Below are 13,033 nucleotides of genomic sequence, written 5' to 3'. Positions count from 1 at the left end.
GAAGAAATATTTCATTATTTATTTATTTATAGTGATGATATATCTTATTGTCTCTTTATTTATGATTTTACATTGCTCCAACAGGTTGTTATTAAATAAAACTTCTGATTTGTCTTTGATTTGCCTTTATCATAACGAAAAAAGAAATATAACCAAATTGTTTTATTCATGTTATTCAATAATAACTGAACCTGTTGTTTTTAACTGTACAATTAACTTTTTCGTCCCACTTTCGGACACGTTATTTGCAGTAACCGCAAGAAAAATTCAGGCGTTAGGCCACGCGATACTTGTTGTATATGTGTGTGCAATAAACTATGTGTTTCTTCCTCATAAATAGCATAAGTATTTGCTATACCCAGTTCAATATAGACTTGCTTGACACGATTTATTTTTTCTTTATCAGATGATCCATAACATTCCTGCGTAATATCAATATCATTCATTTCGTTGTTGGTTATAAAGAAGAAATTAATAAAAGGACTATAGAAATGATATTTTTTACCTCCAAAATTTTCCGTTGCTTTGGTGTAGCACGTTGTAAAGCTACAACAATAAGCCATGTACATTTTCCCTCTTCTATATCTTGAGTACCATAGACTTCAGGATGTTCCGGATCAGTGTAAAAGTCTAAATAATCATTTCGTATTTGAAAAAAGTGACCTATTTCTAATAAAATTGTTTTTGCTTGTCTATGCACTTCTGGATCTTTTATACCAACCTATGAACAATATGTATAGAATAAATAAAAACTAGTAATAATAAAAAGTAACGTTATGGAAGACATATCTACGTTATTGAAATTAATTACTAAAATTGAATTTACCATATACATAGCACCAATTACTGGTAGCACAAGTGTATAGTATGACGTCTTATATTTCACAAGTGCATTGTATCGATTCATAGTAAAAAGATCCAAATTTAATTTTCCTTCCTGGCGCAGTGGAATCAAGTCTAGACACTGACCACAGTTTGTTTTATGTGTAATCTGCAAATAGTATCATAAATTACAAATACATAATAAATTTAATTGTAAAAAAAGGTACAACTTAACGTATATGAAAAACTATATAGAAAAGACCAGGCAAATAATTATAAAGGTAAATTCTATTAGAAATACCAATTCTTATTAAGGAATACTTTAAGTAATCTGCATTATTTTATATTAACTTACATTTTTCTGTACTGATAATAGATCTTTCAAATCAAATGATACTTTATTATTATAATAAAATGTTAAGAAAAGAAATGGAACATTATTTAAATAGTAAATAATTTGATGACATTAGCAGCTTCTTTATTTCTGCATTTCTAGGTTTTTGTGATTTAGTACTTAAAATAGTAAATTAATTAATTTTTTCCTAAAAATTATCATAACAGTATATATAAAAGTTTATTGAATTATTAAAAATTAATTATTACTTACGTCTAAAAATAGTTCCACGAGATCCATATAGTAATCTTTTGATTTAAAATATTTTTTAAATAATACATATATAGATGTATTCATTAGAACGGCATCAGTAATAGCTCTCAAATTAATATCATGATGTATATACCACGCCGGTTTATTTCGTCGCATTTTCGATTTATCTTGAATATCATCGATCGTCAAAAGGAACGCTTGCAGCTATAATAGCATATTATTAATAGAATATACATACATAACTATAAATTACCTAACACAAACACTAAACATTTTGTAAATAGAGTACTATAAAAAAAAAGGAAAAACTACAAGATTACGAACCAGTTCAATGCACCAGGCTAGAACACGAGCTTTGTAAAGCTCTTCCTCTGGTAGCTCATCGGAAGGGTACAATGTTTTGAATGTGTACACGACTGATAATCCCCGTCTTGCACTTCCTCCAGGAACATTATATTGTAATGCCTAGAACGTAGAAGTTAAAGGGAAATACATCACTGACATTTTACTAATTGCAATTCAAGCAATTTTCAATTTTGAAGTAACTGATATTGAGTATGAGTGGGACAAATAGGTATATTTTACAAATTTTTTACTGTATTACATTACACACGAATTTTATAGAAACGTTCAAATTACTCAACTGTTCATTCGTTTAAACTTGTACGAACAGTCAGAGCTGGGACTCTATAACCAGCGGTTTAGTTGATTTTTGTATGTATGTACAGAATATTACTTTAATCTTTTATTCTACATTTTATTCGCTGTTCGTTGTGGATACCAACGTACAAAAACTAGTTGAACTAGTCGAAAGCTTATTTCGCAAGGATCACAATGGTGTTTTGTTATCAATTGCCGAAGAGGCATCAGCTTTCGTTGCGCTTATGGTCGGAATTTATGTAGTGATAGTAACTTTTACTGTGACGATTGGAACAAACATCGTAGCAATCGTTGAAAAATAAGTTTTCGATTAACTTATCGTATCCCGTCCCAGTCGTTGTTAGAGATAAGAGGAATTGTTCTACATCGACGTCCTCGTTTGTAAAATTTGTGATGTGTGGACTGTACTGGATTTTAGGTACGCGATTGTACAAATTCGACTCTAAACATTTTGGTATTACGTATTATAACACAGAGTAGAGTCTTATACATGCGGGTAGTTTTTAGCTTTACGCATTTCCACATTGTTCCATTCCGCTAAGTTTAATCCGATTATACCCAACACTCGCATCTTGTTTACAGCTAGCCGTAGAACATTATCGCTGGTGCTTGGATAATTAATATTTATAAAGGTATGAAGTTTATACATAATTATGACGTATCTTATAACGTTAACAAAAATGGCTAGACGAGCTCTGGATGACATAAAATAAAATTATATAAAAAGTTTAATGTTCGGAAAAAAAAAACAGAAAAAAAAGTAGAAAAAGAAGAAAAAACCTTTGCTATCCATTTATTGACTTCTGGTAAGTCAGAGAGTTGCTCCGTAATATCACGAACAATGTCGGGCCAAACAGCCATTAGCTCCCGTAATTCATCTTCGTTTGACAAGTACTTCTTCTGAGACATGGAATGTACCGTTCGTACATTGGCATCCTTTGATCTAAAGATACAAAATTAATAGTGCTTATCACTTTTATGATATTTTTTTTCGTTTAAAATCGCTACTTAATAATTAACTTCTTCAACGATTAATCCCTTCGATGGTACTTTTCTTTTATGTTATTCCTTACTGGAGATACGGAATAAATAACTGAATCGGTTTCAAGAAAATTCTCGACTTGTAGCGTTATGTAATTGAAATAGTCATTACTTTTATAGATTTTTTTCTAATTTTATTACGCGTTCTGTTCAATTCATAATTAACTGTTCGCTGTCCTACTAATTTATAGATGTTATATACACACGTATATATGTTTATATACCCTTGGGAGCTGATAAAAACTGGAATTTATTATCTCAGTTTTCTTTAATTGTCTTCTGCGGTCACATGTTACTTGCATTATTCAAAACTCAGAAAAAGTCTCTTGGCAGGAACAGACGTAATTGATCCGAACGGAAGGTTCGTTTTACTATGTAACTGTGCGACCTTAAAACAGCCTTAAAATCTTATTACCCTTGTGCCATTTTAAGAGACTTCGTTCTCGTTCTAAATACATAATACAGTTTAATTAAATAGATGTGACCACGTCTCCGATAAGTTTTAACAAGCTAGATGAATATTCACAACTCAATGCCATTTTTTCAGTTCCCAATAGTACAAACTATGCATTGGATTTTAGTATAAAGAAAACACGGACCAGCGATTGACTGAGAGATGAGAAAGATGTTGACGATAATATATAAGCATATAAACTGAAGCACCATTCGGCGATTGCATAAAAAGTGAGCAATACCTTCGATTTCGATCATTTCTTTAAAATTTTTACCAACTTTGCCCTATATATTCGTTGAATTCGTAGAAAGATAAGTCAATGTTAGTAATCGACACGGTTCGTGTCTTGTCTCTGACGAGGATTGGACTTCGGATGAAAACTTCTTATGGTAATTCAATAATTTTTTAAAAATAATTTTAATTCAAGTTTCTAAATTTCTTTAAATTGCCAAATCACTTTCCTTTTTCTATTTTATTATTCTCATAAGTGATCGATTCAAATAGAGATCATTCCGTTTCACAACGAAATCATTTAAGCAAAGCCATATCTGTCTGCCATCAACAGATTTCATTACTTAATTTTCTCCCAATTACTCAATCCAGTCTTTTTATAACAAACCTAATTTAATTATCAGTCTCATATGATTCGGTTAATACAGTTACAGTTCTATCGTAGTCTAATCTATAGCATACTTTTGTTTTTCACTAATATTTCACTTTAAGTAGCACAAATTTTATTAACAGATTCTAGTAAAAATCGCATGTAGACACGTGTTTCTTTTTCTTATCCATTAATCAATATTGTTCTCATATTTCCGTGGTTCCGAAATTCTATTATACTAATTCTAATATACATGTCGATATACAGCGATACATACCCCGAATTCATTGTTCGCGACACCAACGTTTGCCTGAATCACTATAAGACTCGTGCAAAATATGTAACTCAGCGTATATATATGTATATATATATATATACATATGAATATATACATATATACAAAATGTTTTGCATAAAATTACGATGTATCTATTTCAGCATCAGTCGATGACGATAGGCCGAGCAATGTCACGTAAAAATGTGAATATTATATTATAAGAGCTATACGTAGATTAAATCGTTTTCTTTTGATGCATCGCATAGTAAGCGATAAAGAAAACATAAAAAAAGATCAAGTTCAGGGTAATGATCTCGGTTTTTGCTTTATATATTAAAATTGATCATTATTATGCTCACATTCCACAATAAACACGTCAAACTTATAGTCTCTTTCAGGACAAAAACTGCATAAATATTTTCTTTTATTTCTAAGCTATGTGTTTATCAATTATATGGTGGTGGTATCATGCAACTGATTCGACCATTTTTAAATATATGTAGAAATCAAGGTTTTAAACTTTTACTTATATGTACAATTCCCACTTGACCTTAGTTTCCGAGATATTCACAAAAGACTTCTGTTATTGTTACATTGAATCTTGCTTTTACATATACCTTTATGCCAAAGTACATATATTCATATATATCAACATAATACAATTGCCTATTTACTATGAACATAACTTGATGGTAAGGGAGCAATTTCTGTAACGCACTTTAAATCTTTTAAACTTACAAACTTTATACACATTGGCTGATAGAAGGAACATGAAATCGTTTCATACTATATAATTTTGTTTGTTTGCCGTTGAAAATGTTCATAGACATAAGAGATAAGCAGTTGCATTATGTCAATTTACAGTTGGTACTAAAAATATCCAGCCAGCTTAAATATTGAATAAATTTTATATAAACTTATAACTATGCAAGTAAAGAACCGGGTAAGAATTCGTCAAGAGAGTCTAAGAAATTGTCGAATACTTTGTTTCTTCTTCCCTTTTCTGTTATTCTATACCTAAAGAGAGATTATGATATTAGGCTTGGAAAAAAGCAGTATACCAATTAAAGGATATGTATATGTTAAAAGGAAACATTTAATCATTCATTATCGTTAATTAATTAATCTAAATACAAAATTTCTTCCTTTATTGGATCTAATTTGTAAGTTGCTATGAAAATGAAACTTAATAAATAAAGTTCAATTGAATGATTAATTTTTTTATTTATACTACCCTGAATACAAAGATCTTTTCTATATCTTTGTATCACGTAAACCATTTGAAAAAGCTCGACTTTCTTTATGATAACTTATTTTAACATAGTAAGCTATGGAATAACCTTTGCAATCAGTCATTTGTCATATCAATGGAAATATGAATTTTTATATATTGGTTTTGCATATCTAAAAATATATTTTTATTCTATGATATGCCATCGTTCAAAGAAAACATTCAGCAAACAGGCACACAAAGTCATGATTCACAGGTACAGTTTCATACAAAGGGAAGAGAATACTTGATAACACTGTCACATAAGTTCAGCATATTACAAGCATAGCACATTTTGCTTTTTCATTTTTAACATTTTTCATTAAGAAATTTTTAAATACATATATATATATATATACATATATAAAATCACAGAGCATTCAAGAAGAAACAGGAACAGAAATAAGTAAATCGCTTACAGTGATTTTAAAAGCAATAAGGCACTGTGGAACGCAAACAATAATACATTGTAACCCTATTGAGACCAAAGAGAATTTCATTGAAATGATTATTAATACAAAAATTTAACCATTAATATGAGTTATATAGGATCATTTGTCTATAATCAACATATACCAATTGATTTAAATAACTTTTATGCGGCAACAAGTTTATATGTTCAGCTTGCCTTTACTTACGAAAATTAAATTTATATACATAAATAACATTTTATATTATGATATACTATTAAGAATATGTAATAAAAACTATTTCAAACTAAATGTAATATTTTATATTCTTTATAATACAATAAATATTATGCACATTGATATATAAAAGCGCAATAATAATTACGTATATTATTATACAATTCATTCAATACGTATATTATTATACAATCAAGATTATAGCCATTATTTAGTGGAAGGCCGAAGAATATTAATTATTATAAAAAATTCTTTATAAATGTATAAAAATGTAGGATTCAGTACATAACGATTTATAATATAATTATACAATTTTAATTAAAATCTATATCTAAATTATGGCATGGACCATTTTCGAGTATGGAAATGAATTAATAAACTGTAAGCTATGAATGGTAATTATATTGATGAATATATTTCGCTAAAACATACACCTCTGTAAAAGTCAAACATTTTGTGAAATAACTAGTTTTCAAATTTGATGGTACAACATTAATATAAACAAAATACTCGTACCAAATAATATTAAAAGAAAAAAGACTAGATATAACACATTTTAGAAATGCTAATATAAATATAAAATAAGTATGTTTTTGGGCCTTACTTCTTGTTCTTATCATTTTTTCTTAATTTTTATTCAAAAAAAGTTATACTCTTCGTCTTAATTACAAGGTATAGCATTGGGGTACAAGGTATAAACATTGAGTATATAGTTACTGTTATAATATTCCCGTTATATTTTAAGTTAAATGCGTGTTTAGAAATAAAATAAAATTAAAAAAAATTAATTTTTGTTCTTACCTAATGATTTGTGATGAAAATATATTTAAATTAGAACGAATGTGTTTCTTCGAGCCTTGATGCAAACATCGTAAACTATTAGTTTTTACACTTGTACAGTCTAACAAATTTCGAAACGGGACACTTCGTTTAAGTACCGGCAGAATAGCATGCTTTGGTAGAGTAAAAGACATTTCTATGCATATAATTCGTATCTAATACGATACGATATTTTTTTTCTAACCTCGTTTTATATGAAGTACGAGAAAATTTGGAAATCAATCGTATTTATTATATTTCATTTGTCAAATGGATTACGTTATTAATGTTATTTAACATGTATAACGTGATTAAGTAACAAAAATATAACCATACACGCGCATAAAACTACTAGTAATAAACTTCTATTTTACACAGAGAATAAAAGTTTTTTAGTATCACTAAGTGTTCTACGTAAAGCGTTCCCTTGCCCTTCACAGTCTTTTTCCTGATTTATCAGGATGAGTAATCGAATTCACTATGCATAAACATTTGGCCCACAAATTACTATGAAGAATAAGTCCCTATTTCGACTTAGAAAAAACACGATTTTTATTGTGTATTGTGCTTTTGTTTCTGTTATAGGTGCTACGCGAGAGAAGATACAGAAAATTCTTGAAGGAATAATGAAATTTGAGAAATTCCTTCAATCATTTAGCGTTATTTTAAAATTGTATGATTAAAAATAGAGGGTGGGAGAGGGGGAGGAAAAAGGAACTGAGAAGAAGGAAAAAAATAGAGAAGACGATAGAACATTGTATTATTGACTTTGTATCATCATGCATCTCGTAAGAGCATTTCGTATTATTCTTAAGCTAATTATTATATTTTCTAGTGCAATACGCTTTAGGATATTTAGTTATAATAACGGAATTGAAAAATATTGTATTATAAATATATGAATGTAAAATATATTTTTATTTTAATTTATTCTATACTTTATTCATTTGATTAAATAAATAAATTATTTAGTAGAAATATAACAAATTTTGTAATATTCCTTTAAATTTATCCATCTCCTTATCCATCCCATTTCCTTATTTTATGGTTGCATTGGAATACTTCTCATTTCCGACACTTGTAATACATAACAACAAAAATATATGTATAATATTTAATTTTTAAGTGTAATACTGACCATTTATATTTAAATACATACCCCTCGTATTTGAATACTGAGAAAAGGGATTAAAATATTGACCAGTAAAATACAAGTCTTAATAAAAGGATCGAGAAAGATACGAGTTAACACATCGGACGAGGTGAGCTTCAGCTCTTTCTAATGCTAAATTCAGCTCTTCTTCTTCTTCCACGTGGAACTATACTTGTGTTCAGGAGGCTTAAATATTTGCGCCAAAATCGTCGCGAGTGCGTTTCATCATCTGTAGAGAATGATACAGTCGAACCGGTTCTTAGGTCCCTTTTTGCGCTGTTTTCTTTTCTGCGGTTCTTTTTGTACAATATATAAAAAAAATTAATTAGAAATTGTAAGTTAAAAACAAAATGCAGATGACGATCACAGTAGCATGTAAATTGATGTTGATTGATTACAGATGGGTTGAATTTCAACCAACTCTCCATAAGAAAATCCGCGTACTTGACTATTTATATTTTGTTTGGAGAAACAATTTCTAGCTACGTTACTAGGTTTTCATTCACATATTTTCTGTAGAACCGCATGAAAGCTGTTTTCTTTTAAATATGTTGCAAACAATATATTTTATAGCTACAAATAGGTTTTAGGATATTTAGGATATTTTTTTATACGGTCCCTATCCCCCGCGCAAAAAGAGGTTTAAACATATCTAGAAATCCTCTGTTGCGCTTCTCTACTTATCGACAGTTTCGTACAACTACGATGCTGGATAATGCCATAACACGTGGGAATACGCATTTACATTCCCGCTTCGGTTTATTAATAGCCTTTATTTTTAACGGAATAGGTATAATGACAAAAAATATAAAACTAATCAACAAAAGTACTAAGGTATGGTAGTAACTAATTTACTATCAACAAAAACCATGTATTAAAACTATAGTATTAATGCCCTCAGCGAGACGCTACGATGGCGAATGAATATTTCTTACTCTTGATGTGGGCATGCGCATGTATTATTTGAAAATTTCCTGTTTGGTATGCAATTTGTTATTATCTGATTAAAATGAATGAAATTACCTATAAATAGCTAGGAAATAGTAAATAAGGTGTAACTAGTAAATATTGAGAGAAAGAGAAAATGAATATGCGAATCAATATCATATATAGTGTATTTACCGCGTTACACTGCAGTTTACTGTAGTTCTTTTTGTTTCACGATAGTTAAGATATCTAAAATATCTTTAACCTTTCATCTTACCTCCAAGCGGAAATAAAACTAGCCCAACAAGTACCTTAATTCTCTCAATGAATGTACCCAGACAACCAGCGATTGTAGCGCCAATGGCACCGGGTGCAACTCTAAGCACTGTGCTAGCACGGTGCTGCCTCTCAGTTTTCGTAACAGCACAGGGCTAGCACTGGAGCGACACTGCGTGTCACGGCACTATCAAAGCACGGCGATATAGCAGAAGGCCGACACGGCGTGCCAATGATACTATCAGCTCACCATAGTGACACGCGTGCCAGTGGCGTGGGCTAATATATACCAATGAAGAAGCTGTTTGCATAAAAATTATAAACGAATATTAAAAATGACTAAACTAAGCAATTTATTTATTTCGATTCGAAAATAGATACACTGACACGAAAGAGAGATAGAAAAATTTCTTTTTATTATTTTCTATAAATTATAACTTAATACAGTGATTTTTTCAGAAAAGTCGTTAATTACTTTATCGTAAAAATATATACACTTATTTTATAAATATTTTTTTCAACTCATCGTTAAAAATTCATGTAACAAAGGTATATTTTATATTTAATAATCCTTACAAACGATAAAACCATTTACCACAAGAATATATGTACCAAAGGAAAACAAATAATTACGTTCAATATTTTCACCTGAAAATTGTGATACGCTAGTAAAGTAAACGTAACTTAATTAGTTCAACATTTTATAAGTAAATGTATCATTTATTACATTTCCTTAAACAATATGCTGCCATCGTATTTAATACTCTCTATTGGCATGAATTTTCCTGACGAATTGAAAAAATATATATGGCTCTCTCAGTAACTATAAATGTTGGCAAAGAACTACCAAAACGTCTGTCAGTACTCGTATGCGGATATCTAAACTCTGACGTATTTAATTTGTACGGAATAACAGGTGGTTCCCCATTAACAAATGTGACGCCTACGCCAATGCAGAAAAAATTTTTGAATGGAACGATGACACGCGTGTCACGCTGGTGCTGGCGCAGTGTCATTCGCACCCGTGCTACGCTGGTGACTAGAACGTGCTGCCACTGCGTGCCGGCATTTTAGCTAACAAATGCGGACACAGATGACTACGGATCTGCTGACACTCCTCGGAAGTGTCGCTACAGTGCCGGTATGGTGTCGCCACCATCTTATCTTGTGTTGTCTGGGTATTTACTGATTGGATGAACTATGGATAGCACACAATATGGTGCAAAAACCAACTTACCAAATTCCCTACAAAGGTATTAACTTGCAAGAGTAATCTGAAACATTTGTACATTTTAAGATTGCAATATTTTTCACTCTTCAGTTGTTAACAAATTTTTAGAAATAATCGACTTACATTAAATGATGAAATTACAGTTTAGGTTTATTTAAGATCATTTTTATTTTTTATTTATTTTAAGATCATTTCATAAACTAAGTAGAGAAAAGATAATATTCTAACATTTATTTGTATCCTTGCAGGTATAATATACCTACTAAATTGTAAGATATGTAGTTTTAATTTATTATCTGTTAGTTTCCATAAAAAATTTTTTAATTTAATATTTACATCATTTATTGATTACATTTTGTTATTTGCTACATAATTTACCATGGAATTAAAAATGCATTGTCATAAAAGTTATTTCTGAAAAGGTACCTTATTAGAAGGAGCTGGTAATCTATATTTTGCTAGTTCTACCTCTGCTTCTCCAAATGTATCTACGTGATAACAAAAATATTCTGGATTTTTATATTCTTTATCTTTAGCAGCGCCAGGACCTACAGCTGGAAAATAAAATTTAAAATTGGAATGATATTGATAAAAATATAAATTACATAGTCAAATTTTCAATATGTATGTATAAGATCCTTAAAAAAGTAATTAATTATTATAAGAAAATCTTCCACTTATTAATTATTTAAATATTATTAATTAGTATAAAGTATTTACAAATAATTAAATAAAAATTTGGTAAATGCACTAAAAAAATAATTAAATATTTTATAATTATTAGTCTTATGTTACATCTAGGATCTAAAAATATTTTTTTATACTTATTCCCTGTACATGCGTACATCTCTATATTTCTGCATATAACAACCTTTTTTTATTATCCTCACCGGGAGAACAAAAATTGAAATAATTAATTTTATTTACTTATGAAAGGGACTTCACAGAAGATACAAGTCTTAATGTGTCTAGATCTTGCATTCGGAATGTGAATAATGTTCAGAATTATTAGAACTAAGTTTTGTATTTGTATAAATATACATGTACTTTTTCTTGTTACTATAAAAACCAAACTTTGACTAAGTAGTAGGACCTTTATAACAGGAAAGTCTAATTAGAAATATAACTCACAGTTAATCTAGATCATTATTCTTTTTCATGTATATATTCTGGAATACAGCGTACGATAGCATGAAGAATATATTACATATACATTAGGGCCAACGCCTTTCATACCAATGTTCAAAGAAGAGATTTCCTACTTCAGATCTATCTCATTATAATATTATAGATTTCAAACAGTAACTTTCCTATTTTCTATCTTACATAAAAAATATGTCTATTTCATAAAAGATTTCATAAAAGAATTTGCTTTGAAATGACAATATTTTAATACTAAAATATCGAAAAATAAATAAATATTAAATGGGAAATAAAAATATTCTCCTTACGTGTATTTGGAATTTTCAAACATTTGTTACTGAGTCCTGTAACGTTTGGATTTGCAGCTGTTACATTACTTACTCCTCTTGTTGACTTTTTTGTGCTCGCGAATCGCAAAATTATTAAATTTTGCCTCTAAAGTAATTAATTTTATTCAGAACAATCATCATCTCTTAAATGTGAAACTAACTAACGCGATTCTTTGAAAATAGGTTAAAAATCGTTTCTATACGTACCTGTCTTGCAAGCTTTTCTAAAATTGAATGTAACATTTCTTCTAATAACGTTAATAATTCCTCTATACTCTTGCAGATACGAATATTTTTTATAATTATATAACGATATATTTTTACAACCGAAATTCACAAAGATACTCTATCTATCCAAGTTTAGTACTGTTACGTATTTAGCGGTTATTTAATGGTACGATTCACGTGGGCTGGTATTCATGAAGCGTCATAAAACCGTATAAATAAACCGTACAAAGGAGTATTAAATACGTATAAAACGACGAACAAATATTAGAGATGTGTAAAAGAAAACCATTCGTTTGTTTCGCCTTTGACGCCAGTCGCTTCAACGTAAAACACTTGTTTTCCCCTTTAGTTCACGATTTATTATTTTTTATTGATTTCGCAAATTAATATTTTATAGCCAGTAGATATAGCGTTTGTGAAAAAAACGTTCATATTTTTTTTTATTCTTATCTACGCTCTTCATCTCTGCATACATACATTTCGCTTTGCACACTTTTTGCATTTAATACCTTTCGTTATTCTTCTCTACAGCTTTGTTAACCCTTTCT

General features: G+C 29.5%; 2 protein-coding genes across 2 annotated transcripts; both read right to left on the bottom strand.

The window, feature by feature from the left end:
* Positions 1–160: 160 nt before the first annotated feature.
* On the bottom strand, positions 161–7,233 carry LOC143427096 (farnesyl pyrophosphate synthase-like). The gene is made up of 7 exons (XM_076900993.1): positions 7,181–7,233; positions 2,870–3,032; positions 1,754–1,894; positions 1,430–1,633; positions 827–991; positions 506–721; positions 161–422 (listed from the first exon to the last, which is right to left on the bottom strand). The coding sequence occupies exons 2-7, from the start codon at positions 2,996–2,998 to the stop codon at positions 213–215; spliced, it is 1,065 nt and encodes a 354-aa protein (XP_076757108.1). The 5' UTR covers positions 2,999–3,032; positions 7,181–7,233; the 3' UTR covers positions 161–212.
* A 3,891-nt stretch (positions 7,234–11,124) lies between these two features.
* Positions 11,125–12,615, bottom strand: Ndufv3 (NADH:ubiquinone oxidoreductase subunit V3). The gene is made up of 3 exons (XM_076900500.1): positions 12,465–12,615; positions 12,237–12,363; positions 11,125–11,339 (listed from the first exon to the last, which is right to left on the bottom strand). The coding sequence occupies exons 1-3, from the start codon at positions 12,498–12,500 to the stop codon at positions 11,194–11,196; spliced, it is 309 nt and encodes a 102-aa protein (XP_076756615.1). The 5' UTR covers positions 12,501–12,615; the 3' UTR covers positions 11,125–11,193.
* Between the last annotated feature and the right edge of the window lie 418 nt (positions 12,616–13,033).

This window comes from Xylocopa sonorina, chromosome 9 (genome assembly GCF_050948175.1).
Source record: "Xylocopa sonorina isolate GNS202 chromosome 9, iyXylSono1_principal, whole genome shotgun sequence".
In the NCBI taxonomy this organism is placed as follows: Eukaryota; Metazoa; Arthropoda; class Insecta; order Hymenoptera; family Apidae; genus Xylocopa; species Xylocopa sonorina.
This window is presented reverse-complemented; position numbering and strand designations above follow the sequence as displayed.